The 20,971-nt window shown below is 49.1% G+C and overlaps 3 protein-coding genes across 3 annotated transcripts; 2 read left to right on the forward strand and 1 right to left on the reverse strand.

Annotated features, from left to right (window-relative positions):
* Positions 1-665: 665 nt before the first annotated feature.
* Positions 666-4,939, forward strand: PEX6 (peroxisomal assembly protein; the record flags this gene model as incomplete). Its single annotated transcript, XM_044827145.1, has 3 exons — positions 666-837; positions 889-4,282; positions 4,336-4,939. 3 exons carry the CDS (start codon positions 666-668, stop codon positions 4,937-4,939), a joined length of 4,170 nt encoding a protein of 1,389 aa, XP_044677739.1.
* A 198-nt stretch (positions 4,940-5,137) lies between these two features.
* Positions 5,138-6,636, reverse strand: J7337_009551 (uncharacterized protein; the record flags this gene model as incomplete). The annotated part of the gene is made up of 2 exons (XM_044827146.1): positions 5,138-6,325; positions 6,391-6,636. The coding sequence occupies 2 exons, from the start codon at positions 6,634-6,636 to the stop codon at positions 5,138-5,140; spliced, it is 1,434 nt and encodes a 477-aa protein (XP_044677740.1).
* Positions 6,637-9,372: 2,736 nt separating this feature from the next.
* Positions 9,373-9,960, forward strand: J7337_009552 (uncharacterized protein; the record flags this gene model as incomplete). The annotated part of the gene is made up of 1 exon (XM_044827147.1): positions 9,373-9,960. One exon carries the CDS (start codon positions 9,373-9,375, stop codon positions 9,958-9,960), a length of 588 nt encoding a protein of 195 aa, XP_044677741.1.
* Between the last annotated feature and the right edge of the window lie 11,011 nt (positions 9,961-20,971).

Below are 20,971 nucleotides of genomic sequence, written 5' to 3' on the forward strand. Positions count from 1 at the left end.
CTGGAGTTGTTGATTGATACCCGCCTGTAGAGTAGAGAGTAGGCCTAGTCTTCACTCAAGATGACGAGAAGACTTGAATGAACTATCCTAATATCAGTGGAATATTTTATGAGTTTACTTTGATATCTTTTGTTCAAGGCCTTATATTTTCTGTTCTCTGAAGGCAGATTTAGTCCCTGTTGTACACGCTTCTCCGCGTTCGGGCCACCTCACGGGCTTCTCGGTCTCGGTACGTACCTCGGAGCGGTACCTTAGAGACCCCGTCGGGTGTGCTAAGGAACCTAGGTAGGTACCTGGTGTATGTAGCACCTACCAACCTTACCTAGCCAAAGCTGGGAGAAGCCGAGGCAGGCCACTGTTGCTGCTTCGGTCGCCATGAGCCGCTGCCGAGCTCCAATGGAAGCCACCTTCAATTTCTTAATCTCAACCTCACAGTCAATCCCTTAGCTTCATCCTCATCCCCTTGGGGTTTCTTTTTTTGTCTGCGCGCAATTATATACTCGAGACTGCTGTTTCTTGTTTGCTTGTCCAGATCTTGCGATTTTACCAATTGAAGGAGTCCCCGAGCGATGCAGTGATCCCCGCGTTTGCGCTTCGAGCTTCCTGTAACGATTTCGTCCTCCGCAAACTTTACCACATTCCCTCAAGCTTGACTTCTTCTCAAGATGGCGTCCTCTTCAAAGCCAGCTTTGAGTTCAAACAGGCGGAGGAACCGCAGACGTCGCCAGGACAAGCCTGCCATTACGGCAAAACTGGTGCTTGACGATCATATTAAGAGCGATGTCGGCATAGTATCCGAAGACATCTTTCGAGATCTCTTCCCCCATCTAGGTAACGGTAAGTGAAGCACATGTTTCATTGCAAGTCAATGCCTGAACGAAATCATAGCTCAACTCTACCAAGGCGCTACCGAAGACATTCACCACATTGCGATCGCTCCGTGGATACCCAATGCCAACCCTATCGATAGTCCGTGGTCAATTGTACCCATTATTGAGTCTTCTGCACTCGCGCCCTCGACCGTCCGATTCTCACCATCTTCTGCTTCCTTACAAAGCTTTGCCGTGGCGTTACAACAGGTCGCGCCATCCAAACTGTCAAGTCACAGCCGCGGCGGAATCGAGATTCTCGTGCTTGACGTGGCGCCCGTTCCTCTCGAGACCGTGTTTGTGAGCCTGGAGAGTGAATTGACGAAAAGGTTGGAGAATGGGGAGGGTACCTTCTTCCGAGACCATCCTGCCAGCTCCAAGGCGAAAGGTGCGGATTCAACACCGGATGGGCGTCTCGTGACTTCTCTCAGAGCTGCTCTGGGCAGTCTGAAGGTTGTACATGCTGGCGATTTATTTCCGCTTCCTCTTCCGCCGCACCCTCTTACACATGTGCCCCCAAATCCTGGAAAGATCATGCTGTGCGAGCCTGTTGCCCAAGGTGTTTTAACAGAGTCAACTAAGATTATTCTCATGCGCGGTCGTGTCCATACCAAGCAGATACGTCGCGTTGCTTCCATGAGCGCTAGCCAACAGCTTAATGGCGTTCCCGAGGATGAGGATGATACCAGCAACGACCAGTTCTATTCTGCAGCTGAGGATCGCGATAAGTCAGGAATGACGACCGAGGATATGGAGTCTGCGACCGAAACCGAGCCAGATATATCTGATTTCGACAACGAGGACGAATTATCAGACGATTCTATGGACGATATGATTTCTTTGCAAGCACCAACCTTGCCAACAACCAATGCCAGTGGTATATCAACGCTCCAGCCAGGCACGCCTATGACAGTTGGAACGCTACGTGGCAGGAAAACAAATGGAATTGCAACGCCTGGCTCCGTTTTCTCCAATTTCACTGCGACCACTGCTCGACCAGACCGACCCCGAGGTCGTCTCTTCAAGGCACAGGGTCTGATGGAACAAATTCCGACAGACCTTTTACATCCGAAGCCATCCTTAGAAGACGACGAGGAAGCGCGAATCTACGTCGATGTGACATCGCTGAGCCGTATTGGATGTTTTTCTGGAGATTGGGTACGAATAGAAGCTTCAGAAGAACCCCCTGCAAATGGATTCGGTGCATTTGGCCTTGGAAGTTTTGGACAAGTTGAGTCAGAGCCTGCCAAATGGCGACCCGTCCGAGTCTACGGTCTACCCGAAGGGTATTCGCAACGGCCAATGACTAGAATACCCAGTGCTAAACACGGTGAGAGAAGATTATCATTCTTCGAATCCCAGATTCAGCGGCCCGCCAGTCCCACGGCCTATGCATCACCTATCCTCCTAGCCAATCTGGACGATGCACCCTATCTACGTCTTGCGCCCTTGAAAAAGGCATCATATCAAGGCAAGGGGACAATCCCTCGGTTTACAAGTGCAGCTCGTCCGCCTTACGCTCGAGATATCACTATTCACCACATTCGAACTCCTATCTCTGCAGAGCGAGCTTTCCAAACCGCCGTTCTGGGTGGCCTCAAACGGTATTTTGCCCAGAAAATCCGCCTTGTTCGAAGCGGCGATCTTATCGCTGTCCCAGTCGACGCTGAGCTTGGCCGTACGCTTCAGGAGATGCCTGGCGCAGGAGGATCCGAAGTGGACGACGTGATGGCACTCACTGCTGGTGGACAGGAGGGAGGAAAGCAACCCTCCAAGTTCGACAGCGTAGCATGGTTCAAGGTTGGACATATCCAAATCCAGAAAGCGGATGAGGACGAAGACGGAACTGCCGAGGCTTTCTGGGGATCAGTTGCGTGCATCGATAGTTCATCTGTTGCAATGCATGGTTCAGGCTTCGAAACAAGTCGTATACCAGGTGTCAAGCAGAGCACATGGCAATATTACCTTGGTCTCAAGAAGACACCCAAGAAGGCATCGGAGTCGACTCCAGCTCCAATTCAGGAACCCGAGTTGCCTTATGTGTCACCTCTCAGACGCCAGCTGAGGGAGTTGATTGCAGCAGCCACGAGCGCTAGAGCAATTCATCTGAAGATGCCCCCTGTCGCAATTCTGTTAACGTCTACACATCGAAATATTGGAAAGTTGACTCTGGCGTCAGGGGCTTGTTCCGATATGGGTCTTCATACATATAAAATCGACGCGTATGATATTCTCAGTGAGGGTAGCGGCAGTGGAAGCGATGTGAAAACTGAGGGCTTTCTTAGGACAAGAGCCGAGCGTGCCATGAGTTGTGGTCCCGATTGCTGTGCTTTACTTGTTCAGCACGTCGAGGCCCTCACTGCCGATCGCATTGAGTCAACGATCAAGGAGATTCTAGAGGACACACGAGTTTTGATTGCCACAACGAATGAGGTTGACAAAGTGCCTGATGGTGTTCGAGCCTTGTTTACACACGAGTTGGAAATGACAGCCCCTGACGAGGCGGAGCGTGAGTCTATTCTGAAATCCATCATCAGCGATAGAGGTGTTAGTCTTGAGCCTTCGATCGACCTCAACTCAATCGCTCTTAAGACCGCTGCGCTCGTGGCTGGCGACTTGGTAGATGTTGTTGAGCGTGCCTCTATCGCTCAACAGTCACGACTGGAGCAGCTCTCAGCCAAGAATACACATGATGGCACGATTATCACGGTACGAGATGTGCAGGTTGCTGGTGGTCCCCTTGCCCGCTGCCTCACCAAGGGAGATTTTGAAATTGCTGTTGAGGCTGCTCGCAAGAACTTCTCTGACTCTATTGGTGCCCCGAAGATCCCCAATGTTACCTGGGATGATGTTGGTGGTCTCAATAACGTCAAGGAAGCCGTTACTGAGACCATTCAACTACCTCTTGAGCGTCCTGAGCTGTTTGCGAAGGGTATGAAGAAGCGATCAGGTATTCTCTTCTACGGTCCTCCCGGAACTGGAAAGACATTATTGGCCAAGGCGATCGCTACTGAATATAGTCTCAACTTCTTTAGTGTCAAGGGACCAGAGCTTCTCAACATGTATATCGGAGAGTCCGAAGCCAACGTTCGACGCGTGTTCCAACGTGCTCGCGATGCTAGACCTTGCGTTGTCTTCTTCGATGAGTTGGATTCAGTGGCACCCAAGCGTGGCAACCAAGGTGACAGTGGTGGTGTTATGGACCGCATTGTGTCCCAGCTTCTGGCAGAACTGGATGGTATGTCTGGAGGTGATGATGGCGGCGGTGGTGTTTTCGTTATTGGAGCAACCAACAGACCAGATCTTCTGGACCCTGCCCTTTTGCGACCTGGTCGATTTGATAAAATGCTTTACCTTGGTGTCTCTGACACCAATGACAAGCAGCAAACCATTCTGGAAGCTCTGACCAGAAAGTGAGTTGTACCATCTTCCTCTAATCCAACAACAGTGGCTAACCTATTTGCAGATTCACACTTCATCCATCAGTATCCCTCGCTTCAGTGGCAGAGAAACTACCCTTCACATACACCGGTGCCGATTTCTATGCCCTGTGCAGTGATGCAATGCTGAAAGCTGTTACACGGCAAGCCACAGCTGTGGACAACAAGATTCGCGCCATCAATTCCGACCCAGCAACCCAACATCCAATTTCTACGGCATATTACTTTGACCACTACGCTACCCCTGAAGACATTGCTGTTATGGTTCAGGAAGAAGACTTCCTGGCGGCTAACGATGAGCTTGTGCCCAGTGTCAGTGCTGGCGAACTGGCTCACTATGAACACGTCCGGGCAACTTTTGAGGGAGTCCGAGAGAAGGAGCCGGAAAACAAACCACCTCCAGTCCAACGTGTTGTCTCAGGGGCGTCGACATCATCAAAGGGCAAGGGCAAGGCGGTTGCTTCAGGATCGAGTAAGGGCAAAGGCAAGGCGATAGCATTGACAAGCGGCGACGAATTTGATGAAGAGGACGAGGTGGATGATATGAATGGCAGCAGATCCAAGGGCAAAGGCAAGGCACCTATGGGTTTCCAAGATGGAACAGCCAGCGATGACGATGGATTGTATTAGTCGGGGATGGAATTGAATATCCCGGCATTATATAGCATTTTTGTATATTGAGTGTTTGAGGGGAGATTGGGTATTTCTTGTTATTAATGTCATGGTGGTATATCGGTTGAGTTTGACTAGACTCTGTACACTATTATTTCCCCATCTGACTAGAACATTCAAGCGAAATTCTTTGATTCGTCCTGCTCCAAATCGCTCTTATTTCTTGGCATCCTTCTTGACTTCTTTCTTCGAGTCTTTGTGGGAGTCTTTCTTGGTATCTTTCTTGGTATCTTTCTTAGTGTCCTTCTTAGTATCCTTCTTGGAATCCTTCTTGGGGTCTTTCTTCACGTCTTTCTTGGTCTCCTTAGGATCCTTCTTGACTGGCTTCTTGGTGTCTTTCTTGACATCTTTCTTGTGGTCCTTTTTCGAGTCTTTCTTCGAGTCTTTGTGGGAGTCTTTCTTGATCTCTTTCTTGGTGCTCTCCGACTCTTCTTTAGGCTTGTCATCTTTAGCAGCTTCTGCCGTTTCTACAGGTGCTGCTGCTGCTGCCGCCTCGGGTTCTGGCGCTACCCCAGGCTTCTTGGTTTCTTCTTCCTCATCTTCTTCGCTGTCCTCGTCACTATCCTCATCAGTGTCCTCTTCCTCCTCCTCTTCGGTCTCATCCTCATCGTCGTCCGAATCATCATCGTCCGACTTTATCTCAGCCTTCTTTTCCAATTCGGGCTCTTCCGTTATGGCCGTCTTAGCTTCCACAGCTTTAGCCTCGTCCGGGCTCACTTCCACACTGGCTCGTTTCAAGGAGGAGATTGAACCTGGACCGCTTTCCTTCCAAGTGCCGCTTGTTGGACTCTGAATAGCGTTTCGTCCTGCATCCGTCTCGGCCCACGAACCGGATGTTGGCGACTGAATGCCATCGGTCTTTGCGACAGGAGTTCCTGATTCCTTAGATTTTCCAGTCTCCTTTGCGCTTGTGTCGTCCTTCTTAGCCTTCGCACCATCCTTACCATGGACCTTTTCTCGCAGAGTCTTCAGGCGAAGTTCCTTAGCCTTTTGCGCAGCTTCGTCGGCGACGGATCGGACAGGCAGGGCCTTCTCTTCCTTCTTAGGTTCTGTAGAAGCCTTCGGTGCCGCAGAGGATGCAGCGGCCTTGGCTCCCGGTAGCGGGGGCGCAGCAGGAGCAGGCTTTGGAGCAGCGGCGGCGCTGGCGGCTGCAGCTGCTACAGCCTTGGCGACAGGCGAAGGGGTCATGGAAGCAAGAAGGCCGCCGGTAAGGTCGATGGGCCGTTTTAAGGGAGGCTCGGGAAGCTTATCGTTGATGGAGGGGATGGTGAATTCGTCGAAGTAAATCGTGACGTGCTCCTTGAGCTCGCCATATTCGTTCCATTCTTCGATTTCAACAATATCCTACAGAAAGCCACATGCATCAGCTATACGACCCAAGGTAGTACTAAGGGGGATGTCTGTCGTACACCCAGAACCCAGCCCTCCTGAACGAGGGCAGGAAGTTTCCTTGGGCGACCGCTCTTGTCTTTACCGGCTCTTCGACCCCATAGCAAGCGAGCCTTGGTGTCGACGGCAATATCGACGGCTTTGAAGGGAACCCGGTTGGCGCGTAGGATGGTCTCGAGACGTGAGGTGGCCGTGACGATGTGGGATGAGCCAGCTGTCAAAGAGGTGAAGATAAAGAGGGCGGGGTCGGTCAAAAGGTTTGTCATGTTGGATTAAATATTAAATAAGAGTTTTGATATGATTCGACTTGATAGAGAGAGTGTGAGTTGTTCGTCAGGGTATTCGCATTATCTGGTGGAGTTATGGAAAGCGGTTGGGATTCTATGGACAACTGTCAAAGCAATGGAACGGTAGTAGGGATAATGGAGCTATCCTGATCAGCTACGTAAGCACAAGGTGTTCGAAGTACTGTGTCTCATAAAATAGCAAGCGGAGTACTCGGACGCCCAGAAATAGGGGGAACCGAACTCCTTAATTATAGCGCTCCAACTTGGAGCCCTAGAGCGTCAGTTGATATGATGCGGGGGCGGGGCATTTGGAACTGTTCCATGCAGCAAGAAGATCCCCTGAATGCATGAGAGTGCTTTAGTGGAAATAAAATGCATGAGAAGGGTTTCGAAATACTTTCGATGTCAGATAACTGTTTTCTGGGAGTTGCCAACTGAAGATGCAATACTCTCACAGAAACAGAAACAAACAATACAGTAACTGAACTGTGCATGTATCCAATCGTTTGTAGCTGATACAAATCTCGTGTTAGTGATATGATGATAAGGTAAGGTACCTGAGGTAGAGTGAGGCTGTTGAACTGCATTACGAAAGAAGAGAAAGAGATTCTCCACCATGTCGTCAGCTCTTCCTTCCCTTTGTTTTCGTTCTTCTTCTCATCTTTCTTTGCCTCTCTGATTCCTCAGAATGTCCTTCACTCCTTTATCATCAATAATTGATATCAACCCCCTGAGAAGAGCCCCTAGGCCTGAGGCCTGTCCGTCCTTTGTTGGCCGCTACTGACGGATGCCCACGGACACTATGGACGCCATCTTGATTCGGAATCGTCCACTATCGACGCATGGACAACGAAGGACAGTGTCCAACTGCCCGTGATATATCCTGAAACTCCTTTATCTTTCACTTGATACCAAGCGATCCTCAATTCGATCAAGCCATCGAGCTAAAGATAGCCGCGTACCCGTCTGCACCAGCAACTACCCGCGTCTGCCGGCGTCCAACAACAACTAGTATTAGCAAAGGAAGCCATATCCTTCGCCTCAGAGGACGACAATTTCGTGTCAACCCCACTCTCAATCTATTTATCGACACTGCAGATGATAGTCGCATCTTGGCATGACTTTGAGTGGCAGTCGAGATCCAACATCAGAGTACCATCGGCTAGTCGCCGCTCTTTTGCATGATATTTATTTCTCTTATCGATGCGGTGTATCAAGTCACTGCGCCAGGACTATTCCATTGGCAACTGGAGCCGCCGCAGATCCAGTAGTTTTTGTGCTGTACCAGTCTGGCTCAAGCCGTGCCGCTCACAATAACCAAGGGCCCGCCCCTTATGGCCACTTAGACATTCTCCCTTCATCTAGACTAGGCCATGGCCCTCGGTGTGACTGTCATTATCCGTGGGCGGCGCCAGTTCAAAATCTGGAGGCGTCTTTAAGTGTTTCAAGCCTTGTGCACGCACTTTAACTGAGGCATCTGTGACTGTCTCTGAAGTCACTCACAGCCAAGTCATCACGAGGATTTTGTCTGAGATTGGTTTGCAGTTACTCTCCTCTCACCATTCGCCTATCTTTGCGTGGCGGAATAATCCCCTCGTCGGAAGCGCTGTACGGAGTAGCAAGCCGTTTCATAACCTTGCCCACGACGCCGCGTCGTGGGACGTTGAATGAGACGCTCTGGTCCTCGCCATGGGTCCGGGAAATTGTGTGTCAAGCAATGCAACCGAATTTTGCAGTTAACTCCGTTAGCGAGTCGCATTACAGAGGACAGTCCGAGTTGCACAATGATATTGGGTCTGGAAAAAATTCTCTTCTTCTTTGTCTCTCTTGACTCATTTCGACTGACGACAGCTTTGTCGACACACAAAAAGTCAAAGGTCGCATGGCAACGAACCCACACCGACATCTAGTCTACAACAATGACAGTTGGTCAAGACACAACAAACCACGCAAAAGGGAGATGCTAAAATAGAAGTTCTTTGCTGGCTCCAGCAAAACACGTCCCTGCAAGCCTGGCAAGCCTTGATTGGCCCAAGATATGCAGCCGAAGACAGTTTGCCAGTGGCCGATGCTTCCTTTGCAGGGAGCAGACTGGGGCCAGAAAAGAGCTAGACCGGGGTGAGCCCTCTAGCTCAGGAACAGGCCAGTCAAAAGCGCAGTAGCCAAGGTTCTGCCCGATCCTCAACTGGGTTCTAGGCTGCCTTTGGATCCAATCACCGTCCACATTCATGACTGCAATGCAAGGTACCGTTGTGTGGTGGTACTGACGAAAACCATTTGGACCCAATGCCGGGGCTAACTCATTAACTTCCAGGTACGGGGAACAATGCCAATCAAGTTGGGGGCTAATGAGGTGACAACGCAACGCACCAGGGCTCTGACTGCTAGACAGGCAAGGGTATCTATGGACAGGTCTAATGGATGGATGGGAGATTAAGTCCCGCAGTGTGTGCGAAAACTACAAGTTGCGCTCGGTATCCGCCCAGGCGCCTTGTTTGGTTTCCTCTTGTTTACCTCTTCAAGTGCGCTTGTTTTCACGATATCAATCTTCCAGCCTTGTGCTATACACTCATTAAACGATTCTTGATAACATTCTTTGTGCTTTGCACCCTTCAGTCTTTTTTTTTTTTTGCTCAACGCAACAAGAATCTCTTACGATATCTTAAGAAGAAACCACCACAGTTCTTTTCCAAACCACCAACAGTCGCCATCACAATGCAGTTGTCCAGCATCATGATTGCCGCCGCTGGCGCCTCGGTCGCCGCTGCTCAGGACTACGCCGCTCCTCCTGCTGCTGGTCTGGATACCACAACACTCACCTCGACCACTACCCGGGTTATCACTCTTACTCAGTGCAACCCTACTGTGACCGACTGCCCCCTTCGTACCACAACCTCGACTGAGGTTGTCATTACTACTTCGACTGCTGCGCCCGAGGTTCCTACCACCTCTGTCTACGTGCCCCCTACCACCAGCGTCTACGAGCCTGTTGTCAACACCACCAGTCACGAGCTGCCCACTATCATCAGCACCCCTACCATCAGCACCACCAAGAAGGCTCCCTCTGCCAAGACCACCTTCTACCCTGCTGGCAACACTACCACCAAGGCTGGCCCTACTGCCCCTGGTTCTTACACCACCACCAAGCTGCCCGTTCCTGGCAGCAGCACTGATGTTCCCGGAAACCCTGGCTATGAGGCACCCAGCCCTTCCACCGTGCCTACCGCCGGTGCCAGCGGCCTCATCGCGTCTTCAGGATTCGTCGGTGCTGCCATGGTCGCTGCCCTGATTGCTCTTTTCTAGATGCATTAAACCACTCGGTTACACGACCCAGCCTGTGCCTTGACAGACATGAATTATTCTTCACTTCACTTATGATACCTTGTTTTTCTTCTTTGGGGATGGCCGTTTGGAGATTTTTATAAAGGCGAGATTCTTGCTGCGAGGCAATGTCTTTGTTCGAGATTAGCTACTGTGTAGCCAATTAGCTATTTGATTCCTTGCAGGTCATCGATGAGGCGCATGGAATACCCAGCGCGGAGTTTTCTAAATGCATCATATGTCGATCACGTAAACGTACATCTTGAGTTGTCTGCGTGCGTACGCATATGATGTCTGGTTCTGGGCTTGGAGGCGGAAGCCTCGGAATGTTGAGGAGTTTAGAAAATTATGTTCACATCACATTGATAGTCATTGAAATCCAATTCGACACGAAACGACACATGACAAGTCTATCTATGCGTGATTGATGATTGTGCATATAACTACGTGGTTACGTGATCAGCTGCTGTTGTAGAAGCGTTGTCTGCTCGAAGAAGCTGATTCCTTGCTTACATGTGCAGACTGACTCAGCGGCGACATCTTAGTAGAGTGTCATTATTCTCTTGGCCCTCACTGACTCGATGGTGTATGTATGGTGCATGCGATGGACGTCAGCTATTTCCATCATGTTCCTTGCAAAGATTCATGCAAATGTCATCAACTCCAATGAGGTTGAGGCTTTAATACAGTATAATAGGCATGTACTATACTGTAGTATGTCATCTGTAGATGTCTGCATATGTAACTAGCAGTATATGTAGACACACTCTAGAGTACATTATGTCTCTCAGTCTCTGCATTACATTGCATGGCATGTCACCACCTTTTGGTGTGAGGCATGACTCTCGTACCTTGGACATTAGATGCGTGTAACCGCACCACACCTCACTCACTAGTTGTGAAGATGAAATTCTCATCCTCTTTTTCGCCTCTTTATGACGTTTTGCTCCAACGGCGACTAATAATTGATTGACTCAAGCAGTCAAGCTAAGGTAGAGTTGGAAAAAACTGGACATATCCACAGCTGCAAGACCGTTACTCACGTGGTAAGAAAGTCAAAGATTAAACTAAAAAACACAAAAAGTTCGCCGAAGTTTACTCCGTAGTTGCTTGGTTCCTTGGCTTTTAGAGGCAGTTATATCCACAAATGGATAAAATATTGGGCCCTTTTTTTCTCTCTCTCTCTCTTCACACCCTCTTTACTAGCCTCTATTGCTCATCGCCTCCAAAGCTTCGGGACCGAGCCGTTGGGGTGCATTAAAGACTCGATGCCTGTAGTGAGGGTGTAGTGATGGTACCAAATCGATGAGCCTGCCAAGCTTCTTCTAGAGTTCCAAGTATTTCGGTCACTTGAGATCGAAGTTTTTCGCTTTTCTTACATCTCCGTTGCATGTGAGACCTGTCATTTTTTTTTGTGTATGTCCTTGTTACACTTATCACGCCTGCACAGCTGATCAACACGGGCTAAAAGACGGGAATTTGCCTTATCGGGAAGATTCTTCCTCTCTTCTGGCGGCCTGCATATGCGCTGCTTGAGTCGTTATGGAGGAGGGAGGTCACTCTAATGTCGATCTCTCCGAGCCGCATCTGGTGACGTGCAGGTTTTTTGGCTGAGCAATGACTGGGACATGCAGAGAAACGCTTGGAATACGTAAAACAGTAAAATACTGGCTCGCAATGCGTAGTCATCAGCTTACCTATAATACATGTATCGACTTTCGTCACTGCGAGACAGACAGACATGACGGACGGGACATGGTACTGTAGCTGCGAACAGTTTACTAGAACTGGCTTAGATAACTTAAGTTGTCAACTCAACAACCAACTAACTAATATTATTAGTCACTAAACATACGGACTAACAGAATCTCACTTCTCTGCGAAATTTCTCACTGTCGGCCCGGTCCACGCCCTACAGAGCGGTCCGCCGGGATACACCCCCCGGCCACAACCCGCGGATAGCCAAGTATATTACTGGCCTTTTTTGGATAGCCACATACATACACGATACATGGAAGATAATAAACTATTTTGGTGAACAAAGAAACAGCAAAAAAACTCATCAGATCATATCATCTCATATCGTATTCTCAAGCCTCAACGAACAAGCCTGGTCTCGCAAACCTCGCCTGTTTTGGCTCAACCACTTTCATACATACAGGAAAAGTCGATAAACTTTATGAGGCTTAGACTCAGGAATAGTCTCAGTATCTCGTTCTCAGCCCAATCACGAAATTGACGGTTTGGATCTGGGGGGGAATGGGACGGGGATAATAGCACCTTGCTTCCAGGCTATGAGATACCTACGTTACGGCGTAAGCACCATGGTCCTTTTGAGAATATGCATGTCGTATATATTGTCTATTTCGGAACCCGATATCAACCTGCTTCATCCATATGGATCTCCGTGTCGTTGGTCTTACATACATACATAGCACAGCATCACGCTTAGCAGGGGAGCGAGTTGCATATGCCATGGATGACCTCTTGATGGGGTATGACATGAATCGCATCTGTCACTCATGGCCGATCCTGACTTATTTTCTCTTAACTACGAATGAGAAAACCACTCAGACAACACACTTGTCACCTCATGAAGCGTCTAGTCTCTTGACCCTCTCTGTGAAGGTTGCGTGTCATTTCGCTATCTCCTCTAGCCTCGTGATCCTACAACTAGCACTGGCGGACCTGGAGCTTTGCATCATATTCACTGGTCGATTGACAGCGCTTAATGAAATCCTAGTTGGCTTTAGTACGGGCGTAGTGGCATCAAGGTTGGCCACGGCGGCTAAAACAATAAACTAATAGATATCCATTACACTAATACATCACATCCTGAATATCACGGCCATATTATGGGTCGATAGATAGTTTCCGCCGTAGTAGACGTGCAAATTGCAGACTATTTCTTGATATATGCTGACTTGCTCAAGGAAAGGGGGAAGAAAAAAAAAACAGGACCCCAACTCCATCCACTCCCGGTCGTCAAGCCGACATTTCTCACTGGCCCAAGTTCATATATGTCTGTGCCTTGTGTTACAAGCCCATCAGCCTCACCCCCTCCCGCATTATGCTTTCCGATTCTCCAATGAACCCTGCTAATGTTACGCCCCAGCACGTGGGAACCACAGCCATGCCTGGCTAGGTTCTTCATCAAGACAGGCGGATGTCTTACATGATTGCGTGAGTGTGTGTGTATCTGCAGGCAGACCCTTACCAGCCTTCCATACCGCATGATCCGAACCACCGCATCGGTTACGAACCCATCTCCAGGCGTTCTCTCAAGGTTGCCTTGTTCGATCGATTCGGAGCGCTAAGACAAGACCTGGGGTCGTGTAGGAATGGCTCACCATCACCATCGCCGAGGATCTACACGATGGCCAGCCAAGGTCGACAAACAGTTTCTTTAACCGCATTGTGAAGCCTTGCACATGATGCAAAGACCACTCCCGTCTTTACTCAAGTTTGCGCAATTGTGAACAGAACTGTGTTCACACAGGGGGTCGGCTTGGTCGACAAGTCCTGACGAGCTGGCGCCAACTTTCATGATGGTGTTTGGTCGCGTTGCAGCGCCGTTTCGACGAGATACCTCCAGATGAACCATTGGGGTTTGTAGACGAGTTGATTCGACCTTGCAGCGTCTGGTGAGGCTGCAGATGATAAGTTGCTCCAGATGACAGAGCTGGGTAGGATAGTTGGTCGAATTCCGCAGATAATTGGGACAGTAAAGGGTAAAACAGTCAAGAATTGCTTTCAGAGTCAAAGATTAACCTCCTGTGCAGATGACATTGGCCTCAATGGTAAGTTTGGAAAGGGGGACAGGCTGTAGTTTTGTAGGGCTGAGATGAACGAACGAGTGGCTTTGTTGCAGTAACAGTGCTCACTTCCAAGTATTGGGCGGGACGGGACCTCCGGCTTCTTATGAGCATTAGTTCTCGTCCATGACGGGGGTGTTTGGGTCCAGGATGGTCATCTGGGCTCTACCTTGAGGGTCCTCAGTTGGATCTCTTGCCTTCATCGTCATCAGACGGGGTTCCTCATTTCTCTTCTCTCAATGCAGTTCCCATTTGCGTATCAAACTTCATGCAGCAAAGCGGCGGGTGAGAGGATAACATCTGTGCTCCAAGCCATTGGTACTAATCGTTGCCTTGTCGCCAGATACGGTCTATAGTTGGCCATGGAAATCCTCCGTTTGGCACTACCAATCCCAATACGGTGGTTGAAGGTCTCACTTCGTTTCTTGATCTCCTTCGTTTCTAGAAATCCACACTGCATCAACGCCAATCGGCAACGGGTCTGAACTACATGATCAGCAGTGGTGGTACCAACGAGAGATGGCTTCTGCATAAACCACGCAGGGGTGTTCTGTACATATGGCCAACTGAGGTCACAGTATCCTACTGCCGGTCTCTGGTCAACTGCCTGTTTTCTCCCATGTGCCGTCCTCCGTAACCGTTCTACAGCACCTCATGTTGAGCTTTGCCGGGGTGGCGCGGCCAGCAACACCACCATCTGTTCTCCCAAGGCCTCGGCGACTAAGTACTCATCTGTGTTTTTGTCCGTGACTACCGCGGAGGGCCCAGTTGACGAGACAGCGCAAGAGACCAAAGAGGGGCTTGGCGTGTAACTAATGGCGGGTTTTCTGTGCATTCGAGTAGTGTACCGTTTAGTACTGTGCTATGCTGTGTTGTGCTATCATCCTGTGCGTGTAGCTCCTTGCCCACGTTTGTATGGGTTGCAGTGCAGAACTATGGGCCAACATGAAGCATGTTGTAGCTCGACATGTCAGTGATTGCGGCCATTTCCCCGCACCGTAATCCACAGACAGGTTTCTCACCCAGGTCTCCCGTCCCGTCTGCATTTCGTCAATGCGACTGATAGTATATGCGTGGTGCAGAAACCAGCGTTAGACCTTCAGAAACTGAGATCTGATGAGTTACGTATGCTATTGGATACTACATGCCCGTTTGTCTTGTGCGTGTGTTTGTGTGGGGGCCGTGCTATGAGGGGAACAACACACAAGACGATAGTCGGCCTTACTCGCCGTGACTAGTCGCATCTTGTACGGCCTATCGATTGGATTTTTTAGGACCCGCGGGAGCTGCATATCCCCTGTGTTTGTGTTGTGCCGCCGCCTGGGCCGTTCTTGGACTTGGACCTGGACCTTGGACTGTCAGGGTCTTCTTCCCTGAACCTCATGCCAAGCCATGAATCCTAACGACAGGGGATGGGATGTCTGAGCAGCACAAGCATACCTAGAGATCGGGCAATCGAGCAGCCTTATCGTGCAGACCCAAAGAGTTCGTTCCGGTTGCATTGGTCCACAAAGATCGATCCGCCCTCTGTTTGTCACTATCCCTGTATGTTTGTGTAACACACAGAGTGAGATTCCACGGTGTCGTGATGGCGAAGAGATGCGTGTGACAGTAAGCCATTTTCAACGATGCAACTGATGGGTGCACATTGGACCACAGTCCGAATACTGACTGAGCTCAGCCCTGATGGTGACATGGACCACCTCAGACTCCCGGCAGTCTTACAGTGGAGAATATGTGACAACTAACATGAGTTTTTTGCCGGCGGCAACGGGCTGGCCATGTCATGGCCAAGGGTTATATCCAGGCTGCTTTTGGACATGCATGAGTGGCCGTGAGAGGGATAATGGAAGCACACTGGAGTGGCTAGCCGGTACATGAGACAGGGTCTTGCCATAGCCAAATGCTACTCAGCGTATTGAGCATTTCGAGCCACCCGTTATAAGCCATCATGTCTCAGGTCGGCTCAGACGTGCACCGAGGTCCAAGACTTCCACTGGAAAACATATTGTGTTCTTGATGGCTAATTTGTAAGGACATTGAGAAACTTTAGAGATCGAAGATAACTTTGTCATACTCTACCAACGATCAAGTAGCTCGCCTCTGATCATACAGGCTAAGCCTGTCATGGTCTTGCATGCTTACCCTAGCGTTGGCCATCGTCGACTGGGTTCCATGAGTGTGATCTGATTCGCCAATATGAGGCTAACATGCAACCATTTGCCTTTGCCAAAACCTACACAAACCAGATGGGCTGTGCAAGCTGTCTCAGATGGGGAAGAAACTGAGGCATTTGCCCACACATCAAAGTGAACTACGGCCTTGGCACTTCAGCTATTCGATATGCTCTGCCACGATGACCAATTGATGTCAAATAACAGGTTCATCAGAAGAAGGATCTGGATGTCTAACGAGGGGCTGAAACGTCTAATAAGAGGCAAGAAGCAGCAACATTCAACAAATGTTGAGGTGAGTGCCTCATGGGCACCTTCTATTCTCCTAGCGTGTTCCAGTTATGTGATCGTGGACGTTGTAAGCTGCTGGACCGCCTTGTCGCCCGAAAGAATTCAATTGATACAATCGATCTGATGCTTGCACTGTGGTTTCTTATCTTGAAGCCTACTTGCATATAGGCCATGGCAAGCTGAAGCGCCATTCTTTAAGCGAGATGCCTAATCTCGACGTTCAGTGTGAACGAGCCAGGCAGTCACTGGCGCTATAATTGGCTCGATGGCGCATGCCGGTTTGCGGTGGCGGTGGTGCGTGGGTATGATTGTGGACTCGCAAACTAGTACAGATACTGCCCAAGTTGTACAGTCTGACAGTAAACTGTGATCTTGGGACTTCAATCGTTGGTAGGATGGAGTGTATGGACACGATCCATAGAGGCTAGGTCGCAAGCATGCCTGGTAACAATGCAAAGGGAAGGATTGTCAACCAACCCGCGGTGAGCTATCAGTTATACTTTCCGAGTTTTATACTAAGCTTGCTGCAGCGTGCAATAGGTGGCTTGGTGACTGGGAGCATTGCTGTCCACGACCGATTGGACTCCTTTGAAATATGTGATGGACCAGTAAGGTAGCTGTTAGCAGGGTCATCCAAGGGACCAGGAATTGGGCGACGAGACGCTTTATGTATATTCAATATATGGATCGGATTACTTGACCCACGGCATGGCCGGGTAAGAGAACGAGAATCAAATCTCATCTCGCCGTCAACGTTGATGTCGAGCCAGTGCTTGTAGTGTTCAGTCAACAAGCGCTATGCGACGCCCCTACAATCTCGGTAGGGAATTCACCATTGAATAGTACACAGCTGAAGCCATATGCATATGAAAGAAACATCGAGACCTTGAAGCAGTGGTGGGTTCGTATGGAGGTAACGTGATGTCATCTTGAAAGAACATTGTTTTTTTTGTTTTTTTTGGATGTGTTGGTTCGTGAGGTGAAGTTGAAATGAAGTTGCTAGAACCAACAGTTAAACGCGCTTGTGCACGTGCTATGTAACTGTACTTGTGCGGCTATCAAGGCAAGCGCCGTGATTGAGGTCATCATTGAGTCTGTTTGGGAAACAAGATTGGCTGCTCAATGGAGTGCCTTCCAAATCCATACTTGCCGCGGCCGGGTACCTTCCATCAAAGTCTGTGCTGGCATTGTGGGCAGGTGCGGACGGATGGTACTGCAACTGCAGACGGCAGCTAAAAGAGCTCCCGTGCAAGCTAATACTGGTATCAAACTTAATCGCAAAAGGACCCTCAACTGAGATTCACGGGACCTCTGAAAGTTCCTTGGCGAAGCTACCTTAGTGCCAGTGCCAGTGACTGAGATTGACAGTAACAACGTTTGGATGTTGTTTTCTTCTCACCCTTTCCCCCGCACTTGACTCGTGAGAGTGAATTGCCTGTCACACTGCTGACTCAATTTCAAAAGCAAGATGCATTATCAAGACTGGGCTTGCCCTAACAACTCGAATTAGGTGTCTAGTAGTTTTGAATCAGGAGTCGAAAAGAGCTATTTCTCATTGTATGTGTCTTGGTTTCTGACTCTAATGTCTTTCATAATCAATATTCAAATGCAAGTCCAGCGCCACCAACGCTTGAATATTTCCCCGCTATCCCAAACCAGAGACTCAGGGTTAGGCACGCCATTAGGGAAATCCCGTTATCTTTGTGTAACCTCATCTGGCTTAGGTGCCGTATCTCTCGTCGGCATTGACATCATCCAGACCCGAGAATTCGGGTGCCCCTCACATCTGACAACTCAGGTGGCCCTCGACGAACATTTCTCGAGGCTCTCAATGCCCTCATCATCCGGACATCCTCTAAGCAAAGTTCGAGTCATCTTTCTATCCCGCACTGACCAACCTTGGCTAGGGCTTTGAAAGAACACCAGTTATTATCAGTCTTTATCAAATACCGCAAGCAAACAGACCTCTGTTTGATACACATGCTCCCCCTCCTTCAGGCAGCGGCACAGCAAATCTTAAGGTGATGTATCAATGTGATGAAAGTGGACTGACAACCTGACTTATAGGATCCTTGAAAATGTGACATGGCTCTCGGAATCACAGTCACCTGTTTGCCTTAGTACCTAGCCTGTTTACGACAGCCCCCACCCGACAAACTCAGTTCCTAAAACAAAGTTCCCACAACCAACAGACAGACAAACCATTATCTGCACCTGGCCAAACATGGTTTTCCTGTAAGATTGCACCCCATTTCAACGCCAAGGGTCTCCAGTATACGTCGCTCAAGCCCCGAAAAACTCTCGTCTTCCTGTCATTGGATCCGAACCTCTGTTAAAATCGAACTCCCAGAGTTCCAAGCAACCGATATGGGACGTCTGAAACATACGAGACATTCATCAACTTGCACCAACACGCCGGTTGATGATCAGGCAAAACGCCAAGAACACCAGTTTTTGCATGGAAACAACGTTAGAATCCCAAGGGGAATAACAGGAGAAACGTGCTGACCAAAAACGTGGCGCACAACTATCCTAGCTTTCACGTAACTTTCAAACGACAAGTCAACTCATCAACGACAGACCAACATACATCCGAGGCCCTTAACCGAGTGGCCTGATCCGAATGCTATACGAGCACAAACAGAAAAACCATGGCGGAGGAGCTGAGCTGCATAATGCCGGCTGATATGAGCCACCACCTACCTACCCCCGGTTATAGGCCACCAAGGTATAATAAATGCAGGCGGGATCCTGAACTGCAGCAGCCATGAAGTCGCGAGACCGAAATCAAACGGTTCATTATATCACGGCTTGATAGGGAAGACAGCCCAGGGGCCCTATATGCCTTTTTTTTATTCTTTTTCTTTTCAGGAACGGACAACTGCCTGCGCTGCATCTCTAGCCTGAGCATTGCTTCATATCTGGACCGTGTCGAAAAAGGTTTCAAGTCTGGTAATCCTTGCTGGACCCTGAAAACTTTATCTTAGCCTGGCCAAAGCTTGGCAAGACATTATTCGGTCTCCATGAGTCCAGCAAGCATATGAAACACTCCAAGAATTGCTTCAGACTTTACATGGCGGGGATATTGTGAAAGTAATGCGTCCATGAAAGTTGATGGTCTGGAATCGAGATGCCTTTTCACGGTTGTTCTGACATGGGAGCATAAATGAGCATATATAGGTCCTTGTATCAAGACTTGAACAACAATATTTTTCCTTCACTCCAAGGTATGGGACTCGTAACTGAACGGCAGAGCATATTGTCAAATGGATCATCAAGAGACAAGTCAGAGTGTTACTTCTGGCTGGCTGGCTGGAATCTTGTCCAGCAATAATTTCCCCTGGTATAGTTTCTTATCTTGACCAAGTCTTGACGGCGACATCTGAATCATCAGGGATGAAGTACCTTCGGCCCCAGGATAAAGTAGATTTGAGATATTAACCTGATTCAAATCATGTGAAGCTACTGATGATATACCGTGATACTCTTATGGAGCTTCTGTGAGTTATTTCATGAACAGCCGTGTGTCTACCCCGCGAATAGCTTTTGGTGTTGAGATGGGTCGGGGCCCGCGGACACGGACATCGAGGGGACGAGCTTGTGTCCCAGCTATTGAAGCGACGAGACCCGGTCAGGTTCGGTCAAGCTGAAACACGCAACCAGGCAGACAAATTATATTTTTATGTATTTGTTTATTCTTGTGCTGGATTATCAACGACTTGACTGTGGCTGTAGAGGAAACGTAATGGAGCTTGAAAAGTAGCCTCGAAAGCCATGGATTAAAATCAGAGTCCTGAACGGCCACCCTGGAACCTTCATATAGGGTGTCAAAATAAACTTAGCAAAAGTTATCCTAAGCTTAGGCTATATTACCTAAGTCTTTTTGTCATCCAGGATTAAGGTCCTGTGTTTTCTTTCCTCCCCGAAGGCCACGTATCCCCAGCTGGAAAAAGAGGGGTCAACGATTAGACTTGAGATGGTGTCGTGCATAAGACCCTATGAACCCCTGAAAAGAATCATGCACTGAATTCGTATCTGGTAAAGCCGAGTACGAGAGAGAAAGGACGTGTAAATCCGGAGGCTGATATCGACCTCGAACCTCAGAAACGTTGGATTGGTTTCAATTGGAACGAGCTTGGTGGGGGTTTGATCGACAATTGGTGAGGGAATGACTGGCTGGGAGAGTCTGGGACTGTAACTGTACCTGCGTTTTGTGGCTGGGATTAAGCTCAGGAGAGAGAGAGAGAGAGGCTGAATTGAGAGAGAAGCTGCTTATATATGGCATCATGTTGTCGTGTTTATCTACCTACTTAATAAGTTATTGATGAACAATTAAGGATCTGACTGTCCCGTCCCTCCCCGAGACATCCATTTGGGCTGGATTGAATTGAATCTCAATACCTGAGCTGCTGCTATCTTACCCCTATCACCGCTGAAAAGAACACCTTAAAACTACCAACCCGACGCTAATCTTTGTGAATCTAGGGGGTTTGGGTGACCCAGCCACCCAATCATATACCTGGGAGTTCATCTGGGCCCTGTCTTTTTCACACCGCCCCTCCCCAAACCCAGGCCAAAGCTCCCTCCCTTTCTGGGTTCTGCCCCACGAAATCTCCATTGAGTCGCCCTCTTTAAAAAATAAACCCGCCTCAGCGACTTTCTCCCTCTTCCCTTTCATCATATCTTTGGTAGCCATTGGGATCTGTCGTCACA

The sequence above is a fragment of the Fusarium musae genome, chromosome 7 (genome assembly GCF_019915245.1).
Source record: "Fusarium musae strain F31 chromosome 7, whole genome shotgun sequence".
Taxonomy (NCBI): Eukaryota; Fungi; Ascomycota; class Sordariomycetes; order Hypocreales; family Nectriaceae; genus Fusarium; species Fusarium musae.